The sequence below is a fragment of the Anopheles stephensi genome, chromosome 2 (assembly GCF_013141755.1).
Source record: "Anopheles stephensi strain Indian chromosome 2, UCI_ANSTEP_V1.0, whole genome shotgun sequence".
In the NCBI taxonomy this organism is placed as follows: domain Eukaryota; kingdom Metazoa; phylum Arthropoda; class Insecta; order Diptera; family Culicidae; genus Anopheles; species Anopheles stephensi.
This window is the reverse complement of record NC_050202.1, coordinates 3,807,348-3,829,996: the sequence shown is the minus strand read 5'-3', so window position 1 is coordinate 3,829,996 and position 22,649 is coordinate 3,807,348. Positions and strand designations below refer to the sequence as shown.

General features: G+C 45.8%; 1 protein-coding gene across 5 annotated transcripts in view; it reads right to left on the bottom strand.

Moving 5' to 3' along the window:
* LOC118504792 (protein O-mannosyl-transferase TMTC1-like) overlaps nucleotides 1-22,649 on the bottom strand; it is a 108,786-nt gene that overhangs the window by 31,642 nt on the left and 54,495 nt on the right. For all 5 annotated transcript variants that reach the window (XM_036039770.1, XM_036039767.1, XM_036039766.1 and 2 more), the window contains exons 3-4: nucleotides 6,374-6,551; nucleotides 731-804 (exon numbers count right to left, since the gene is read on the bottom strand). In XM_036039770.1, the coding sequence (XP_035895663.1) occupies nucleotides 731-804; nucleotides 6,374-6,551 (252 nt within the window). The remainder of the gene's footprint in view (nucleotides 1-730; nucleotides 805-6,373; nucleotides 6,552-22,649) is intronic.

Sequence of the window (22,649 nt, the reverse complement as noted above, 5' to 3'; positions counted from 1 at the left end):
TCAAATTTCATTTGATCCGGTCGAGACAGTATTTGCGCCACAAAAGCTTGCTCAAGGCAAGAAAAACTATTACATATAGGGAAAACTTTTAACACCTTGCTCGCCCAAAACCGCTTTCCTTTTTGTGGTCCAATAACATCTTTATCTCTTCATGTCCTGTTTCTTCCATTGATCGTTCTATCATTTCCCATTCGACACGCACATACACACACACACACACACACCAGTGAGCTCTGAACATGAAGCCAGACATCCACACGTCGTCGTTCCGTCGAAAATGGAAGAAGTTTTTCCGCCAACGACCGTCCAGGGAACATGGTCAGACACTCCGCCGAATACAGATGCATGCTTGACCTCTTTTTTGACATACGCACCGGCGGGATCCCGGTCGACAGAAAAAAAAAGTTTCCTTTCCTTCGCAGCAAACTCGCAAACTGAAATAATGCCACCCGGCAGTGGGGCGTGAGGCCTATCCGTCGAGAATCGTTTCGTAAATTGAACGTTTATGATTTTCGTACGCTAGCCGTGCGGCGTAAAGCGTAAGCGCTTTGGCAAGCTTTTGCATGAGTGGATTTGTGTACAGCCCCAGTTCTGTCTATCTTCTGCTCATCTTCAATTCTGGTGGCGCTAGAAAAAAAAAATACGCCCAAACGCAAACGCATTTTTATGCCCGCAAGCTCCCGGAGGTCAAAACCAACGTCACGTCATAACTAGAAGAGCCCATACTTACCCGTGGTAGACCAGCAGCGAAATTAGGAAGAATATACACGCCAGCACATCGGCACGTCCCACGATGCCCGTCACCTGCAAGCGTAGAATAGAAAGGGAAAGCGAGTTAGTTAGGCATGTTCCAAAGGCTCGGAAGGCTGAGGAAAATGTTAAGACATAAAATTTGAGATTTGCCCGAAGCATGATGAGAACATGATGCCCTAGCTTTGGCTCAGGCAAGCAGCGTCACTGGTCATAAAATGGAATTGGTTTTCAGCATGCCACCGAGGTCACAAGAGAGGCCAAGTGAAGGTTGGAATGTTTGAAGTCAAAGTTAAAGCAAAGAAACACACGAAAAACTGCGTAAACAGCCAGCCGAAGTGAGTCAATGACGTTAAAAATATCGCCACAGTAATGATTGCGTCATGGGCCGAAGGGCCACGCGTGGAATGGCCGAGAAAGTAGCTCTTTAAAAGAGGCAGAAGAAAGAATTTAATTGTGAAGAGAAAACACAACGAGGAAACACAAACACTAGTAAATGAGAAGGACGAACAGCGGTTGACTGAAAGCGTTACGAGCGTTTTTAAGGGCGAGTTTATCGAACATGGAGCTCTCAGTGGGATGTGTTAAGGGATGTTTTTGAAGTTTGAAGTTTATCGTTTTATTGATGCTTGGAACAGTTTCCAAGCGGACGGTGGACTTTGGACAAAATTGCTGGAAATTTAGAAGAATTGCTCAGAATTATGCTTAAGGTAAGAAATAGATTAATACATGTTTGAAGTACGCTTCACTAGAACTTCAAAACTTTGACTAACTTTTTTAATATTTCAAATAAATTCTTCAAAACACTTGAACCAAGTAGAAGATTTTCTTCTTTGATTGCAGCTAGATTTGTGGTTGAACTTCAGATTGAAGAACTCTGTGCGCTCGCTCTCTTGTTCAAACATTCGGTTGCTCAAATAGCATCGAATCGAATATGTTGATTTTCTCAATCAAAATAATTAAAGCAAAGTCGAACGACTTTACCGTGCCCATCCCGAGAATCCATTTCGCTGATCAATAATTGTAACCTTCGATGCCAGAAAAACGAACGATAAACTTCACAATCAATTCAATTATCGCGAGGAAGTGTATGGGGCCAAAAAAAAACCCCTGAGCAGGGATCTCTCGCCGAAATCACTTCCAGCACGCTTCAAAACCCAGCGAACGCGAACGCGTCAATCACGATCACGAAAACATACGGTTGATTGGCAGCACTTTTTCTTCCCTGCCCCTCAGAAAACGTCTAGGCAACCGAGGTCTACTTCTTTAGATGTTCCGGAACCTCCAGTGTCCATGCGGTTTGATATTTTTGCATGGCAAAATTCAAATATCCACAGCACAGCACGCTCGGTTCGGGAAAGTTTCTTGAGACGTCAGACGAGCCGTGGCCTAATTTCGTAGACTTTGACCACTTTCAAATCATTCGCGTGTGTCCGTGTCTACTGCAGACAGCAACCGGCAATTTTATAGCCAAAGAGAGAGAGAGAGAGAGAGAGAGAGAGAGAGAGAGAGAGGCTTCTGGAGCAGCGCAACAGGAGCGATATGAAAGGAATATCGATCTGCTCGGGTAACCTCCCCGGGGGCCGTCCTCGTCAGTGGACCGAGCCTTCATCACTAATGACAACGATTGACCGATTAATTGCCGATTCAGGCAAGTCGTAAAAAGTCGACTGAAACGATGCTGTAAACGCGCTCACACACAAACACAATCACACACACACAGGCATCCACAACTCGTGATCGTCCACTTCCGTGGGAAGTATCGGACGCAAACCTTCCTCGGGCCCGGCGGGTGGGAGAATAAAATATTGATTCTTGGTCTCCCACCAAACCAGTTGGGAAATTTCCCAAGAATGGAGGTCCAAATTGCTATCGAAGGTTTTCCTGTTTACGCGATATAACGATGCATTCATAAATATCTCCAAGTTCGTTCGATGAAATCGTATGACGTCTTTGCGGACTGGCGACTTGGCTGCGATAAAGTTCCAGCATCGGTCAGGGTGGGACTAGTCGCCTTTAACCACATCGCGGTGTCGCAACGGAAAACCTTCACTTCCGACTTAACGATGATCGTAGCACACCACCGGTAATCGTTGACCGATTGACTTCGGTGCCGTCATCCAGGCCAGCGGTGCGAACTCCACCGGGGACGCTGACGACCTGACGCTCGGGACATGAGGGAAAACAAATTCCCTGCCTGATGGTGAACGTGCCGTCCGTCTACAGATAGCGTGGGGCGAGCTCGAGAAACGTGCCGTGGTATTTAACTTGTCAATTTAAGCTATCGATTTTGGTGCTGGGAGCTGCGCCCGAAGACCCGACACTTCTGGGTCCGGGCTCTCGGTCACGGTCTGTTTGTAGCTATTAACCAGAACCTGTACTCCCCTTAGGACCTTTCTCCGTCGGGCAAGATGTGAATCCCGTCTGACGGTACGACATAACCTTCCGAACTTCACCTGCTCTCTTGCAATTCTTTCCCGCTGCCACCGGGTTGCAGATAACATCGCACCCGTTCTTTGACGGCTGGTGATGGAGAAGATGGGTGCAAAAGAAGCTGGAAACCGGGGCAGGGACAATGTCTGACAGCGTGTGGTAAGTGTCAAAGGATGCTCCTGAATGGCTGATAGTTTTAAGCTATCGATTTTCCCACCAAGCTTCCCGGCCTTTCCCAAACCATTCCTCGATCGGCGAATGGGTGGAAAAGTGTGTGCGCTTGATTTACTTCGACACAGACGCCCATCGTAAGTGCTTCCGGGGTGGGAAGGGAAAACTGTGAGCTAGTTTGTAAGAGAGCACATCGTCTGCCATCAAGCTGCCGTTGCGTGTTACTCCTAAGGCGGAAATCGATCCAAATCTGGTTCCAATCTTTGCCGGCCTGCATCTCCCTGGTCGGTGCATCCCAGCGGGATCGATGTCTCGAGCTCAATCAGCAAAGCGGATCAAAGAGATGGAAAAAGTTTCGATTATTTATTGGCTTTAGTGATGGTGTGACTGTGTGTGCATGGGTGTGAGCTGAAGAGGACGATCGGCTCAAGCGGTGAGGCAAGAATCGGAGGCGAAGTGGCACGAGCTTGTTAGTTTTTTCGTACTTCGCCATGGCAGCATGCAAAGTAGTTTGTCTCGTTGAAAGTTCAATTAGGGGCTTCCATTTGAGGCTACTAGAATATGCATTCCCATCCGAACGATGCTGTTGGAAAGTTTCACTCCACTTGCAGCTCCAAAGCTTAGTCTTCTAAACACTTTTACCCCCGGGAGGGAACGGCTTAAAGGATAGTCCTTGCTGTACGGTCATGATAGTTGTTCAATCATGGAAGCCTTTGCAACATCATCTTCCTTTGATACGCTTCCTTTTGGAGCGTAAAAGGATGAAGTTTGTTTAGGAATTGCAATAAAAATGCATAGAATATCCACGGAGTCAGGCATATTTTTAGAAAGCTCATAAAATATTAAACAAAAATAACTTGTGATTGACTGACGAGTTAATAATTGTGTATTATTCCTTTGATTGTAGTTAAGAACTGGGTTCTGGAATTTTCGGTTTGTCGAAATAAAATACTCTCAAGTCTCACTCACTCCGCGACAAAATCAAAGCCAGAAAGAGATGGCCAAGATCACTTAATGCTTCAGTGTCAAGCTTATGATAACTATAGGCTTGGTAGATCTTATAATTTATCTTAAAAGATGTGTTTTTGGACAAGGTATTTACCATAGACTAAGCTCTTTTTATCTTCACCATATTGCAGGGTTTGTCACCTTGACGTGCTCAGGCTCTACAAACTGCTGGTCCTGGTCTGCCAATGTTCGTTTCCTGGTCCAGCTTTACTCGTAGGCGGGTAGTGTGTCTTGTCTATTGCGGGACTGGGTTCGGTCGGCAGTAGTTATCATGTCTAGCGGTTTTGAAGACCTTCTTCGCCTAAACCTCAATTATCAGACTGCTCTTCAAAGCTTGTCAAGAAATCACCATGATCCGTGAGCTTGCCCCAAATCTTTTCAGCTCAAGCTCTATTTTTTATTTTAAATATCAAACAATACATTAATCAAATGGCTGTGGTTTGAACCAGCTCTATTTTTAAAATGGCTCACAATCACTCATCTTGCACAAAACTTTAAATTAGAATATCCCAAGTTTATCTAACCGCAACACGAAAAACTATTTTTCCACTCATCAAAATTGCTATTCAAAACAAAAACCTCCCAAACCCAAACGCCAGCAAACGGTGCTAACGAAGCAAAGCGAAATTGGTCAGCCTGCCTGCAACTGCTGCCACCGTTTGAGCCTTTTCATGTTGATTAGCACCGTCCAGCAAATTCTCGTTCCAAGCGGCCCACACTGGACCCACTACTGGCCGCCTGTATCGAACCCTGTTCGTTTGCGAATGTCACCATTTTGCTCGCCCCCCCCCCCTCCCCCTTGTGGTCCTTACACTCCACGTTGTCCGCCTGACGGTGTCAAACCATTGCTTCGGTGCGAGTTGGCTTCGCCATTTTATTTCCTTTGGCCTTTCGAGGGGATGAAACGCAAGCAAAAAACGGGGGTAAAACATTCCGAGAACAAGCGCAAACCCCTTGTTCGGACAGCATCGGACAGCTGCGAGCGACAATTTTTCATTTGTCCCACCATATGGAAAATGTGGGAAATGAGAAGGGACAGCAGCATGCAACACGAAACATGGAAACAAAAAACATCAACAACCTCAGTTCCAATCCCTTCCAATTTCCCCGGGGCAAGTTTTCCGACGGGACCGTGCGTCCGGCTTGGTCCAGCGCGAAATATTTCATTCGCGGTACCGCGCAACGCTTGCGCTGGGTGGGAAATGTTTTCGCCTTCCATATTCGTCGTGCCGTAACGGAAAACTTTATTTCCATGAGGCTTCGGTGCCATCGGTCGAAGTGCTCGTCGTGGACGCTTTGGGGAGAAAAAAGCCGACGACTCGCTCTATTATCCTTCGTTTTGTTTTGTTTCTCATATATATATTTTCCTTGTGGCTTATTTCCACCCATCGACGCTTGGGCCACACGACAATCACACACACACACACACATACATAACAACATGAATCAGTTGGAATGTTATTTCAGCCACACTTTCTTGCTTTTCTCCATTTTCTTGCTCATTCCAATTTCATCGCCGTGGACAGTGTCTTTGGCCAAGGGTTTCCAATTTGCATTCACTTCTGTTGATTCAATTTCCCAGTGCGGATCGTTTCGGGCCACGGGTGTCACGGCCCACTATTTGCGCCTACCGGCTGCACCAGCAAAATGAACCTCATCGGGGCACAAATCGCATCCGTTCCGACTTCCGACACGACCAGCACCAAACGCCGTACAACTGTGCCGGGGTAGAGACTCCTCCTGAGATCAGTGCAGTGGTTTTTGACATGGCCAATGGAGGTGTGCGGTTGTGTGTGTGCCTGTGTGGGCAAGCAACGAATATCAGTCGGTCCGGAAGTTTTCGGGTTCGTTTTTGCACTTCCGGGTCGGATTGTACACTTTGCGGTTGGCCATCGCAAAACACGCGCCCGGGAACGAACGGGACGGGGAATTTTATTTCCCTCAACCACGTTCATGGTGTGGAACGAGGAGTGTGAGTGGGGGAAGCAATGAGGTACCGGATCGTACTTACCGCCTCGGTGTGGATGGGATGGACGGCAAACAGGACGCCCGCCAGCATGGCAAAGTTTCGCCGCAGTCCCGCTATCGTGAGGCAGACGCGGGTGAAGAGCATCGTGGCGACGGCATGCAGGGCCACGTTTGTCGCATGAAACCAGACCGAACGCAGGCCGAAGGTCAGATAGTTGAGGCTGTGAGGAAAGAGACGGGACGAGAGAGACAACACAAGACAACATTAGCACGTGCTGTGGGTGAACATTAAACAATGAGAATGCGATAAAGAGGAAATGATGTCTGTTGTCTTAAGGATAGATAGTTGTGTTGGTGTTGGGTGGGTTGAAAGAAAATTTAAAAACAATATTTTGTTTTCTTATTTAAAATAAGCCAAACAGAAAGTGAGCATGATGAGCGTATTTTAATATTTCGTCAGTACTCCTGAAAGTATGCAATTATTGTAGTTTGTAGCAATTTCACAGCACCATGGGTATAAATCTAATGATTTGCGGAAATGTTTTTTTCTAGAAAAAGACTCTTTCAAATTATATAGAACTGCCTATCATAAAACACGATTTCAATTAGTCCAGAAAGCCAATAAATGGCAGGCATGATCTAGCAGGGCGTTAAGCCAAAAATACAGAAAGACAATCCGTGCTGTTGGTAACTTTTTTTTACAGATGTATTATGAATCTAAAAGAGTCGTATCGGTAGTTTCTTACTTCTTTTCATATCGTCCTTGATTATACAATTCGTTCCATAATAAGGCTTGAGTGAAATGACGCCTAAAAGTATGCAATTTCAATTGTTGACTTTATTGTGAGACATCTAACTGCCATCATTCAACAAGTATCCTTGATCCAAAGCAGTGAACTACACATAAATAAGAATTATTTGATTTAAATTATGCTTCGAAATTTATGTTCAACAGCTTTCAAATATTATATCATTAAAGACAAAACAGCGACGCCGTCTCCAGCCAGGTATTAATTCAAACGCTTCTGAGCCGCAAATGCAAAACGGAACGGCCTAAAGGAAATCAATCAAGGGTAATTAATAGCTAGCAACACAACCAGTCCAAGCCTTCCCGGTGGCGGTCCACTTTAATCAATCCGAACCACCGCAACATTGCTACCAAACCGGCCCACCTTCGCAAAGCGTTGGAATTCAATAAATAAGCCAAACAAGCCGTGTCGCTCCGTTTCGAGAATTATGACACAAGTCAAATACCAGTTCTTGCGGGGTGGGAGCGATGCATTCCTTCGATTCCCTCGCAAACAAACGGTTTTGGTCGGTGCGGTTCCGTGCGAGCGAAAATGTTAAATTGGCTGGGTAGCTAACGGCCGAGCGCCCCACCTGGTGAGAGCGCGGCGTCGAAGCAATAATAACAATTGCAACTGCAACCGTCTGCTTTCTTCGAATACGCGGACTCGTACGTACACACACACACACACTCACGCGCACACACCCACACGCAGGACACATAAATCGAAATGCGGAAAGCCGGATGTTGTTCTCACCATGCCGCGCGTCACCCAACCCGAACCCATTCCGTTGCCTATCGGGTGGAAAAGTTACTGGCAAAGGAAATGCAGCCACTAAATGGTTTCTACCTTATCGCCATCACCGTGCTCGATCGGTATCGGGCCTTCTCCCTTCTCGATCCCGCTCACATTGCCTCCCAACTCTCCCCTCAAAACAATCGACCATTGTTGGTTCGGTTGGTAGCCGCCGTAAAGCTGAAACATTAACCGATTTAGTCTACATGACCGCAAATGGCTTACCGATTCCGGGCAAAAGGCACAATTTATGGCACATGAAGGGGTTCGGTTTCCGGGCTTCACGGCTTCGCTGCACATAATCGGTCCCGGTCGGTATTTAGCAGCAGTACCAGCAGCAGCAGCATTTGCTAGAGCTTGTGCGTTCGTTTCCGTTACTTCCGGACCTACCTTTTCCAACCCTCCCCCCTCCTTCTTTACCACCCCCCCCTCGTCCACCCTTTCTTCAGTGCACTATTCTTCTCACGATTTCCCTTGGCGATGGGGCAATGGCCCCATACCGGGGGGAAGCTGAAAAGTCTTTATTTATTCACCCGATACGCACACAGATCGATTCAACTAACTCTAACCGCCACGTTTTGTCACATGTACAAGCACATACACACACAGCTGCATGAACGACGGTTCGCTTCCCGTTATCGTTTTGATTTTATTGCCAACTTAATTGCTATCTAGATTTATGTTTACACGTTATGAATTTCCTTCCGGGTGGGGTTGGAGGACACACACACTCACACACACATACACCCTTCTCCCATCTTTGGGAGGCTGTTCCACATCCCTCAGACCGAGGCCGAGGTGGATGACAATCTAAATCACTGCATTCTCGAGACCGGCTCTGATTGATGGCATTCGTGTGCCAACCGGCCAGCTAGCCGCTAGCCGCCAGCTAGTGGGCCAGTCTCGTACATCAAGATTTGTTGGGCGTGAGTGTAACTATGTGTGTGTGTGTGTTCTGGCGCCGCATAAAGCTGGCATTCCTTCCGGGGTACGATGGATACGACTCGATACACACGCTAGAACACTCCTAATTGTGAAGCGAATAGCAGCGAACGGCTAAGGGGTGTAAAATATGGTCGCCCAAGGATTGAGTGTGGATGGATGGATGGTTACCATGACCGTGATTGAATCCATCGTAATAATGAACCATAAATTGTAGCTTCTGACTATTGGGGTTCACCACAATGAGCATTTAATAAAGCATTTGTTTTTTGGGAGGCGATTTGTTTCGATGTTGTCGAGAAAATTAATTTGTTATTGTGTTGAATTATCACACAATAGAGCATGAAACTAACGCAATGAACGGATGCATTTCTTTTTAAATTTTTATTTTAAGCTGTAAAGCCAAGCCGTTCGTTCGATTAAAAGACATATTTTATTGTTACACTTGATTTCTATACATCATTAGCTTTTTCTTCTTTAATTTTACCAGAAACCACGAATTGTTAAGTTGATCTTTTAACTACCAGAAGAATTTCCAAATGAAACATTACTTCGTCCCTAAAATTTGTTGTGAAATGTTACAAAAATTTTAAATTTGCCTACTTCCGTTTCGCTTCAAACTGTAAGTGCCGCAAAACGCATACACGCACACTCCTTCAAAGCGTACGTTTAAGCACATTCTCCCGTCCGAAATCGCTACCACCGGTTCGGATCGGTTGTTTGGAAAGCCAAAGTTTTCCACCGTACGACGTGGAACCGGTGTATGCATTCTCCATTCCGAAAAGTTGTTTCGACTTTGACTTTGGTACGCCGTCTGTGCCCCCTAGCCCAGCCCGCTCACTCATAAGCTTCAATATTAATTAAATTCCACGCTGTAGCAGACTCACACACACACACACACACACACACACACACACAAATATGGGGAAGAAAGTTGGTGGTCGGGTTTGTGCGAAACTTGCTCTTAATAATTCCATTTGCCAATCCTTCCCATAACAAGCTACGGAGGGTGAAGCATGTACCATGGACCCGGTGAAATCAAAGTCAATCAGAGCCCTCGAGTGTGCTCTTACACAATAGTATGACCGAATTTTCGGAATGCTTTCAGCGCAACGTGGTGTTTGTGGGCTACGTGTAGCGTGTAGCTGGCCTTTCGTCTTGTGCGTTTGGCCGGCGGGCGGTCTGAGTGGATTATTTCGATCCAGAATGCATCCCGACCGGCAGCAGCAGCAGCAGCAACGAGCCCGGCAGCTGCTTGTCGAGGAAACCACAGCCCCATTATGCTTACTCTTCGCTAAATTACGGGTTGATTATATTTCATTCAGAGGGTGGAACGATAAGCTGCGGTGGATGGACCGCGAGCGAGATGAATAGGGAAATGCAACATTGTGAAACGAGTAAAGTGTTTGGAAATTGATGAATTAATTATTATGCATGATGGGGAAGGCTTACGGGCTGGGTTTGATATCAAATTGTGGAATTGGATCGACAAGCGACCAGCGGTTGGGTCGAAATATTTGAATAAATCGTTTAGGGCTGAGTGCTGCTGGACACCAACTTTTTGAAATGCAACTCTGACGTTTCATTAGTTTGATTTCAAAGCTGCTAGCACATGAAATTAATTCGTTTTATAAATTATTACATCTAAAATAATTTAAAAATTCAAACTAAAGTTGTGTATGGAGGCGCCCAGTACTTCGTAGCTGTTAAGAGTTAAATTGAGTTGCATTGCTGTAGGGAGCCTAGCAGTCGATTAAAAATTTAGATTTCACACCACATTCAAAGAAATTGTTTAATCAACACACAATTATTTTTAACGGAATCAATCTTGAGATGAATGCACTCAAAAGGAAGTATTGTCCGTAGTCAGCAATGACACACACCCATAGTGTGGATCATTTTAAGCACAGACTACAAACACACCACTCCTTACAGTGGGAAGTTAATTTTAACGCCATTATTATTTCAAACGAATAGAGGAAATGAGAAAAAAGTAAGATTTCATCTTGTTTTCCACCCCCCCAACAGCGTCTATCAAAGCAATTGATCAAAACAGCTATTCGCCACTGCCAATTATTATGACTTCATTTTACAACCCCTCGCAAACCATCGCCACACTGCATCAACCACCAGTGTCGGTGCTCGTAATCATAACATTTTGATTGAAATGTCTCAATAGAGTGTAAAATTAAATGGATTCCTCGGTAGGAACACGCCCGACCGCCAGTGCGCCATACAATCACACCGATGCTTATCATTTGTATCACATCCGCACGAACATTACGATGAGACCCATCGTACCGTCGGGCCTGGAGGTCTTTTCTGCCTCGCGCAGATGACACGCTTTGATGTTCCCATCCTAATGAGACGTTTGGTCTTTGGTCACCTTGTCCGGGGGTATTCTACATGTTTTCCTTCTGGTTTTGCTAGCGTTCTGTTTTGCTTTCTTCTTTTTCCCGTCCTAATATCACTTATCTACAGCATGGACAGCTTCGGTTAGCCTCGGGGTCACGACTGGCGAGTGAGAGAAAATATTCTCTTCTCTATTCAGCTTTTTTCCCGGGGCTCATTAGATGCTGCTTTTTTCCTATGGTGCTTCACCGTCCATTAGGGGAAGTGCGAGCTTTAACCTCGAAACACCCGCCACTTCCGAGAACTCGGGCCCGGGACCAACGTTTACAGCGTCCGTGCATCTAATTTTCCCTCGAAAACCAGCCCGTGTGACACCGATAAACACGGCTTGCCCGACTCGCATGCCCACGAACTGCCACGGTGGACCAATGTTTGCTTGGCGCTGATTTGAGTAGCAACTATAATTAAGGTCATTGCTTTGCGCTTGCCTCCCAGCCGTGACTTCTCGCCCCCCCCCCCCCCCCATCCAGAGAAAGGCAAGGTAGTACGGTACCTCACTGCTGCGCTTTTCCCACAGCCAACTTGCGCTAATGATAATGATTTTTACTTTTCGGCTGTAATTAACACCGACTCCCGCTCCCGAAACCCGAATTTGTTTTTCGTCCTTACCAACGTAACTGAGCTCGTTTTGCTTGCTTTCTACCACCGACACCACCACCCCGTAATGCGTTCCGGAACCGGTCGGGAGCCTTCCTGCAGGGTGGAAAACCGGGCGGGAAAATAGGAACGGACTGGTAACCATTTCGATCGACGATGTTATCGTTAATGAATCTATTAACGATCAACGACGCATTCGAAGGTTCGAGCGCGCTCGTGCGACGCTTTTCTCCTGCGCAAAAAGCCATTGAGAAAGTTTTCCCCGGTGGGGGCGTGGGTGAAAAATCAAGGGGTGGGAAAAACCGCACACGATAACGTGACAACAACGTCATCGAGCCAAATTGTGCACCGTCATCCAAGCTGCTGGTTGAGAAAACTCGGTAAAACTCGTCGCTCGAGGGAGGGTGACGAGCACGGGGTGGAAAATTAAGAAGCACCCGGGCAACCCGGACTGTTTTGCCCGGGCGCTTGCTGCGACTGACGGGATCCAGGATGCACCATCATGACCGGATCGTTCATTTACTTTCGTGCGCGCCATTCGCAACCAGCGAGCAATGGCTGGCGAGGGCCTTTTCGCCCTCTAAATGCGGCCACTTGCACTGACAGCTTTATGGCGTTTATGGTGACCGCTGATTTATACGCTCCTGGTCTTTCATTAAAACACCTCCCAGCACTCGCCACGCATCTAGCCTTCCCAGGAGCTGGAAAAGGAAAGGTCAGGAATGGGGTTTTCCACCACCAAACACCGAACGCCTAGCCGACGAAAAAAGAAAAAGGGGTGATGGAGTTTTCGTGTGTGTGTGTGTGCGCGCACCATTTTCCGAAATGCTACGATTAAACATCCTTCCTCAGTCCCCATCCTCCCACCTTTTCCACCCATTTTCCAGCCCAATTATGTTGGTCATTTTGGGGGCTTCCCGCTATTCGGTGCGGACGAAAGCGCATGAAAGCGTAGTTTTCCAGCCAAATATTTCCCACAACTCAACGCCACGCGCACGTCACCCATTAAGAGTGCTCGCCAGGGAAGTGTCAGAAGGGGGTGAGCGAGGGGCGGAAGAGACAGAAACACAAGAGTAACACAAAAAACAACTCGCCCAGAATTGTCGACACCACAACAGGGAATGGGGTGTCGTGTGTCCGGGGCCGGGCAGCACACGCCCGAAAAATGGGTTATTGATAAACTGTGCGGAAAATAAACGAAAATTTATGTTTTGAACATTAACATCATTATTATTCGATAATGCTGAAACCGGAATAATAAATAATAAAAACCTGCCAACGCAGGATGACAGGGTCGTGGCCGGTAGAGACGGACGGCGCCACCCGCCCACACGCGGGCACGCGACACACTGACGGCGCTGACACATTGTATGATTTTGCAGTAGGCTTCCCGTGTTTCGTGTTTTTATTTTGTCTATGACGAGCGCGCCTAGGCGTTGGAAAACTCGTTCAAAGCAACGCAAAGAGAAAAAAGAGCCACATGAAGGATTTTTTTTAATGGCGAATATAAACGAGCACATGTGGGTGACGACGATCGGGTTTCGAGCCCCGTATAGCTATCTGCGAGAGGTCCTTGCTGTGTGCCATCTGGTTTCAATGTGTGTCTCCTCTCGGCTTGGTTTGGAGCCCCTTTTTTTGTTTGCTCGTTTTTATATTCCAGCTTCCTTTATGTGCTTCCCACAGCCGGAGCTCGCTTGCTGTTGCTATTTTACTCTGTTTTTAAAGCTTTATTGTACGGTGGATTTTTTTTACAAGTAATCAACCTGCTAGATGCTCGAGATGGTTTTTTGCTTTGCTGAAAATTCGATGAAAGTTGGTGCATTTCGGTGTGTATGTATGTGTGTGCTTGTGGTTTAAATTGCAACTCGTCCACTTGATGAGGGTTGCAGTCAACAGCAGCCCATTCAAGCATTTACGGGTTTTTTGGGCAAAAATATTCTTCCTTGTATGCATACACAATTTTCCGGTTGAATGGCGCCATTTTTTGTTTTGCGTGGCCATGTTCTGTGCTTGGTTTTTTTACGTAGAGCGTTTTTGCTAGGGAGCTGAGAGCAAAAATTGATAAACACTTGAGTTAAGGTGTTTAACTGACCTTGTTTTCAATGGATGGAGTTTTATCAATTTTACATACAAGATTTTTGGGCTTTTGATCATAGAAGTATACATTTTCGGAAAAACAATTAATATTTGTAAAAATAAATCTCTAAGCAGGAAAACTTTATCCCACATACTTCTTTTAAACTTAATTGAAGTTTTTCTTTTGAATACAAAACAGAGCATTCTCTCAAGAAATCGTGCAAAGCAAACCAATCAAACTCAACAGCCCACCGGCGGCCAGAAAAACGGAAAATTGATAAAACAACCCATAACTGCAACAATTAATAATCCCCACGGTTTCGTCCCTCCGATCCGGTTCCCATCCCCTTCTGGCAGTCACGTCCATTGAACGCAGCGAAAAGAAATAACAATGAAAACATGAAATCAATAGAGTGCCCCCTATCCCTGGTCCGGACCGTGGGAAGCCTGGACTGCTGTTTCCTGTCAATAAATTTGTACAGCGTCTAATTTGTTTTATGACAAATTAATTCCCAGCCTTCGCCTCATAAATCAGCGACAGGCAACGAGCCCCGTCTACCGGTACATTGATACTGTTTTGTCACGTTTGTGTTGTTTCGTTGGGGCGAGGGTTTTCTGAGTACTTGGGTTTTCGATTCGGTGGGTTTATTTTCCTCCGTTTTGCCGGATGTGAAATACTTTTCATTTTCATGGTACCGTCATCATAACCGAACCGACTTGGTTGCGTAAGAAAATTGGGTAATATTTTGCATCTGTTTGGACATTTACTTCGAACGATCGTTTCCACGAACCTGGCAGGAGAAACGAATCAAAGACCGTTGGACAAAAGTCGCTTGTCAAATTTCCTGCCTCAAAACCATCATTCATTCGCGATTCAATGGAACGGGTGTCCGTACCAGCTACTGGGCGTCTCCATCTAGGAGCCCAGAAATCGGTGTCCCTCTTTCCGGCTACTGCTAGTGATGATGTGAAGCGCAAAACTGCGCCACGACATGCAACGACTAATTTTACTGCCAACCGTAATGCGATAAATAAATTATTCGCCTCGGTAAAATCTTCCGACCCGCTGCACGGATGACGACGCCCGGTGGCTTTCGACTGGTGGGGTTGGAGAAGAGGTAGTTTTTTTTGTCGTCCGCGTACTTCACAGACAACCGTTATGGCACGACGATCATTGCCCAAATGGAATCAAACTGAACTGGCAAACCGTTTTCACTCACTAGAAAGACAATGGTTCCGTTGCGTACGGGACGGATACGTACTTGCTCGCACGCCACGAGTAGCCACGGTATTTTACAATCCAAACAGCAGCGTGTGCCATCCCGCTAAAACCCGACGGTAGACTGGTGGATCAGTTTTTGTTTATTGCTAGCTGGTGAGAACGGTAAACAAACCGGATGGATGGTGGCCGGCTTCGCTTTTCATCATGCAATCGACAAGTGGCCCCTTTTTTGCGGGTCGGTATAAAGCGGGGGAAGGGTTTGGAGGCGATTTTCGGCTCGCCTTTGTTTTCTGTGTGCTTTCTTGCTTGCTGCGAGCGTGACGTACCGAACTCCTTTTCCATCCCGTCCTGGCGCTCAGTACGCAATGAGACCGCGCAAACCGACAGCGCTAGAGCGCTTCGTCAACAAACAAAACGGCTGCTCGGTGTGTTCGGTGCGCGCCACTGAAATGTCCGTGCTGGCAGGGGAATAAAATGGCAAACAACGGATGACAGAATAAATAATCGCAACGAACTAAATTCAGAGTAAACACGCAGTTGAAACCTCCAAGAAGACGCAAGCTATCGCACAGAACAAACCCCTAGAAGAGGGTGGTTCGTTTGAGGTTTTGTTCGCGTTTTGAACGTCCCGGGGAAGAGGCCATGAAGTGAGGTGGTAAAAGGAAAGATGGGAAGGTACTTGCTGCACTGAACAGAAAGCAACGCACACACACACACACACACACAAAACACAGACCCAGCACGTGGTAGCGGCATGGTCGACGAAAGGATGTTTTCTGTGTGTTCTCTCACTAAATCATGCTCGTTGGCAGTAACAAAAGGTGTACACACCGACAGAAAGCAACGACACACAAAAAAAAAAAACATCGGCATTGGCAGCAACGTTTGACCGCTCAAACATGCGGAAGGGTCAAAGGAGCAAAGCTCAAACAACAAATTGTAGTGATAGCGAATCAAGCTGGCCCCGGCACTGTCGTGATGAAATGTAATGGAAAATAAATTTCCACTCCGTACCGATCGAAAAACTCTGAAACCGGAAAAAACGATAACCTTTCCACGAAGATGGGGGAAATAGAAGCTCCGGGACAGGGAAAAAAACGGAGCTACAGCCAGAATCTATCAAACCGATCTAATGAATTGCTCCGACAGATGCGGGAAATGCCGTCCGTGTTTGTGGAGCGTGTCTGGGGAAACAAGGAGGAAAAGCGGCCAACGCGGGGAAGGCGCGGGATTAAATAAAATAAACTTACTTTAACTTCAAAGTTCAACTGTATCTGCAGAGGAAAATGGTTGCCAACTACTGCCATCTCACCCCAGCAGCCTTTCCTCTCTTGCCATGTTGATTTTTGTTGACAATGTTTGCGTCAAAGTGGTTTTTCACCGAGACGATTGGTGCACGAACCGAAACCCATCTGACGAATGATGATGGAACCTAAAACAATCCTCAACCAACCCCAACCGACTCCATCCAGCCATTTCAGTCTCCCGATTCACTACTCGATTGCTTGGTAGGATAGAGAATTCACACACACACACAGGCACATAAAAAGAGCTTCAAACTATGGCAACGAAAAAAAAACGGAAAAAGAAAATCCAACACAAAACTATCGCCCGGTGTTGCGCTGCAACAAAGCAAAAGGAAGAGCACGAGAAACCGCGTCGAGCAGCAGCGAATCGTTCATTCGTTCGACTAGTTCGACGAGCACGGCTGGAAGGATTCATCAAGCCGGAAGTGCGCTTATTATTGTTTGTTTACTACCTTACACAAAGTTATTGCAAAACTTTTTTTCGCTACTGTTTTACGATCGAAATTTTATGGTGAAGCGAGGACAAATTTTCGGTCGGAGTTTGGAGGAAATATTTCCAACTTTACCACGACCCTCACCATCGCGAGCACCAGCGACTGTGATGGTTTGGATGGTTTGTTGCGGACGAGCAGTTTAGAGTTTTGTTTATTTACCGGGAAGTGAACGCGTACCGGGAATCCAAAGCTGGAAATAAAACGTCTAGTGGGGTTCAATGTTTACTTTTACAAACGTTCGTTGAAATACAAATTATACACAAAATTGATTCAATGCAATTTTAAAGAACGATTTTAGGAAAGTTGAGGAATACTTTTTTTCACCGAGTTTTTTTCTCAAAAGATGAATATAATAATAACCCGCAACCGAAAAAAATGAATGTCTATGGGCTTAAATTTTCCAAAAAAGCGATATTATTTATTTCTTCTAAGCATGAAGTACTGGGCGCCTCCATCAGGACAATTGTCTGTTTGATTAATAGCCCAGACGAATGTTAGTAAGAGTAAATCCTTAAAAAATAATTATAAAGAATTACTCCTGAGCCATTCCTATTCAATAAATATTGTTTCCTATAAATAAAAATTATTTGTAAACAGATACTAATTAAAGTATTTTTTCCTTTTTTATTTATTTTGTCGTCTAAAACCATACATCTAATAAGGTCCAAGGAAATTAAGGCGTTGCCAAAAAAGTCTATAATCTAGCCAAATTTAACTTCCTTGACCTAGTTTATTTTGAAAATCCTTAGCAACACTACACTGCATCATTAGAGATTGATTGTATACTTTCTGCCATTCTTTTTTTTTTTGTTTCAAAAGACACATAAAAACAAAAACTTCTCCGAGTCCCATCACACAATGATAAGGATCTGCTTATTCGGTACTTTTACGCGCAAAAAACAGAAATCTCTTCCAGTAACAACCCGAGTCACCGATCACCGTTGTTGCCGGCAAGAGATCCCCCAGTTCTCGTCTCAACACAATAAATGTCCAAGTAACCCTCACCTCACCGAATTGAAACTATTTCCCGCCAGTATTGTTTTCGTATGCAAACGACTCTTCCACGAGTGGAAACCAACTTAGGTAGGGCAAATGTTTTTATTTTCGTTTTATGCACTCCCGAACGAATCAAGGGCGCTTAGTCCCCTGTTTTCGATTTTGCTGAAGTACAGTTTTGAGGGTGCAGGGTTGGCGAAAAACTATAATAATCTATGCCGGGTGTACGGCAGCTCCCGCACAACCCAAAACCCAAAAGACTTATCTATGCACACAAAGATAGCCAAACTTTCCTTTCGGCACAATCATCGTGCGCTTCGATTCCTCAGTGCTGCTGCTTCTCAACAATCATCAAACTAGAATCGCGGTACTCAACTCCGACCTCGAACTGAATGTGACTGTCGGCTTGTTATCGTGGCGCAGAAGAAGTTTGGAAAATTGGGGAGACACAAAAACCGGAATCATCAAGTAATCGAATCGTATTCATTCTCCATTTCCCTCCGGAATGGGCAACTTCCGGGCAAGTTTTCGTCGGTTGATTTTCGATTCTTCTGTGTGTGTGTGTGTTTGTGTGTGTGTGTGTGTGTGTGTGTGTGTGTGACAAAGATTCGAACGTCGCTCCCGAAACCGAAAAGGGGATTGTTTTCTTGCTCTTGGTTGCGCTTGCCCCGGGAACGTCCCCAAACGAGACCAGGTTCGATATTCGATATCCGATGCACCCAGACCCGGTGTTCTTCCCTAGGTTATTTGGTTTTGGGTGATGTCGCTTTATCCTTGTGCCTCGTTTTGTTTTCCCACAAGCTCCCTATGGCACCCAACGAGTCTGGTCTGGCATCTCATCCCCGTGTCATCAGCTTACCCAGCGTTTGGCTTCGGTCGTGCAGCTGGGAAAAAGTTTTCCTTCTCGAATGTTGAAGGTTTGAAGGTTTCGGACCGAATGGTAACAGCATTAAGCTGCTCGTAATAGTATCATCTTGAGAGCATTATTAAGCTCATGGAAAATTGCATTGCTGCATTGCTGTACGAGCTGCACCAGTTTTCCTTCACATGGCGGAAAATGAAGTTCAAGCACCGGATAGAAGCTCGCCAAATGAACAAACACACACACACACACACACACACACACACACACACACACATATACATGTACGTATGAGGTGGAGATAAAAATGATCTCCAAATGGGAACCGTTACCGGTGACACTAGAACAAAGATATTGGATAAAGCTTCTCCGGGGGAACAGGACGGTGGCCACGGCTCACGGAGCGTCTGCAACTCAGGGAACAAGCCCATTTTGACAAGCAAGCACCAACACCACCATCACCATAGGGAGACATGCTTGATTGCAATATCATCAGGCTTTCGCTCAATCGTCTCTCGTGTCATCATGTGGATGGCTCGGAAAAAGGAACACCAGCAGTCCAATCGGGCTTTGGTTCAGCCAACGAAAAGCACAAGAGTGTCATCGGAGTTGTCGTCGAAGCGAGGAGGGACAGATTTTCAATTTACATTAGAATTTCAAATGCCTTCAATAAATCATCACACATTGAAAGGGTAGGGTGATGTGCATTGAAATCGCACACACACACACACATACACACGGAGAAGCTCAAGGGAATGGCCAAGCAGTCGATCTGGCAAACCGATACATCAACCAGCCTCCGGACAGCCGCCCGGATGTTCGTACCGGATGCCAAAAAGGCACTCCCGTCCCAAGGTACCCAGGGGCCAGGGCCACTCACTCAGCTCAGCCAGCAAACCCATTTCCGGGTTTTCGAGCTCCGGGAACCGAGGAATCGAACCGAGTAGATCGATTTTCGATCGATCATCGGGACCGTCGGGTAACACGGTCGGGTCCTTAAAAATGAAATTGCATCAAGAAGCCATCTCCGCTCGCAAAGTGACCTCCGTGTGGGAGTATGGCAATCTGTTTGTGCACCCGGTGTATGTGTGTGTGTGTGTGTGTGTGTGTAGGTCCTCTACCCGATAGCATCTCCAAGAAACGCTCTTAAACGGAGAGCTATCAAAAAGCGAACGCTGACATAAATATGGACACTTTTCGGCGGCTTTTTCGCCCGTCCGCTGACAGTCCCCTTGACGTGTGTACCCCGTTGCATTTGCCCTCCGGAAGGGCTGAACTCATCTATTCACCAGCCATCGACCCGTAATGGGAATGGAATCGTTTTGGAATGAGACTGCTAACCGAAGAAGAACGGTGCTCAGTAACGCTGATGCTACTGCTGCAGGGGGTTCATAAAAAAAGGATCACAAACGGTCGTAAAAAAGTCACCACCCACCCAACAAAATTCGCAATGAAGACGTCAGGAAGGTGGCCAGTTGATGGGGTAAGAGATCAAAACCGTGGGCCCTGTTTTTATGGACACTTTCCACAGTCACCGGTTTGATGGGTGTAATTAAGCGATGCTATCAGTCTAAGCCTCGTGGTGACTTGTGTGAACGCTGCCTGCTCGGGTGGTCAGTAAAAGCGAACTTTTAGGCGCAGATGGGACTCGTTTCGGTATGATTCAAATGTTTCGAAAGTAAAGGCTAAAAGGTTTTAAAAATGAATGATTTTATTTGCCTTTTATTGAGGAGTTTGGTGAATGGGTAAAATAATGCTTGCACCGAATACTCTGGTGGGAAATTCTACGAAGAGGACCTTTTGAGAGAGACAGCCAGAGAGAGTTTTGATGCTATGGAATTGCTAGAGGAAATAGGACTTCTTGAACTTTGACTTTGGATATCACCAGTCGCATTCAGCAAAACGAATTTGAGAGGAAAATAGTCGAAACAATTTCTTAGCAGCTTCTGATGAACTATACAAGGACCTCCGAAGGCAAACTTCGCCAAGCTGACAGTGTCTTAAAAAAAACCCCGTTTGACTGCTCATCTGGAGCAACTTTTATTCATTCCTCTTTATTTCATTTTTTTATAGTCTTTGGCACTGTTCATGGTCAAGGTTTTCTCATCAGACAGTCCTGTCTTCGTAGAGGATTTATGAACGCCATTCACTATCTCAAATTGGGTACATCAGGTCTCCCATTCTGAAGCCCTCAAAGAACTGTACCTTCAAAATGCTTGTTCTGTTTATTCAAAGTTTCAAATAGCAGAGACCTCTTCTTCAGCCTTTTATAGTTTAGCTTAATCATAGGTCCTCTATAGTGTTTCTACGGATACGATTAAGGACTTGTTTAACATTTTTCCCTCAAAAAAATAAAAATAAAAATAAAATAAAAAATCTTCGAGGTGTAGCAGAAAAATGGCTCTCGAGTTTTAAGTATCATAGAAGAAGAAGAATATGTAGACGAAGCCAGAAGTATTTTAGAGTTTTTTATCCATCTCCAGACATCGTCTTCACCGTTAATCCCAAAGCCAAATTTAATTATAATCTTCACCTACTGTTCGAACAAACTTAAAAAAATTAATTCAAAACTAAATTTAGAATTTCTACTATGACTTCTAATTTATGAAACACACCACACATACGAGCTCTCGTAGCTACTTCCCACCAACTCTTCCAACCGCACAACACTTGCTCGTGTGAAGTATTGCAACATAGTTCGCTCATTTGCATTAATACGAGTACACTTGCGTATTGATTTATGCAGCTGGCTTCCCATCCATCCCGGCGTTACCATTACCGTAGCCATCATTCGGCCAGTCATTCATTATAATAATTTTTGACCACGATATTCACTTTTCGACCGATTCCGGAATAAATGAGTCCTCGTGCCTCGTGCTCAATGTTTGCTACTCTCTGCCAGCTTTCGCATATTAAGCGGTTGTGAGTGTGTCTCAATGTATGTGTGCATCACAAAATTCACACATCCATTCGCACACCCGACCAACTCGGAAACCTTGTCTAACCGAGCGTCTATATCATCGTCCAAACTCCACACCCGGAGAGGTTCCGGCCGTGCTCAATCCTTCGCTGTTCGCGTGCGTTTGCGCTAGCCCGGACCCATCACTAGACGTGCCAGCAAATGAAGGCACCGCCCCGAAAAGTATTCTCCCCTATACCCCACTGCATGAAAGCTTTCATGCATATTTATAAATTATGCGAAAATGTTTGACCCTTGACGGTGCATACGAGCGGAATACGTGCAGTACGCTGTTGCGTACGCGCTTATCGGTGGCCTTCTCGAGTAGAAAAGCCGGCGAAGGTTGCTGTTGTTGTTATTGTTGTTGTTTGTGCTCTCCCTCCCTCAGTCACCCCGTTCCACCTTTCCAACTGACACACCGACCAAAAACCCAAACCTTTGGTCGGGTTATCAAAACCTAATGAAACGGCTAAAATGACACACACACAGGACGCGAGAAGGCAAACCCATCCCATCCCGTGGTTGTCGGTCCATTTTCTGTTCGCGCCGGTTGCGCTTTTTCCCTAACTCACACGCTTTATACCTTCAACGCGCCCTCAAACAACTACCTTTCAGAGCCGTTGTTTTTGGGGCCGAGGACGGACTGGCATCGACGGGATGCCACGAAAAGTTTCATTATTTCGGTGGGCCACATGTTTGGATTTGATAATTAAACCACCAGGGCCACCTGGTTGCGAAGGGTTTGCTGCCGCTGAGTGGTTGCACCATTTGTGCCGCACTTCGTCTAGGCAGTTCCGTTTGTGTGGCTGGCAGATAAAGGGTCCCGAAATAATTATCGTAAAGAAATCGAGTGGAATGTTTAAACCGTA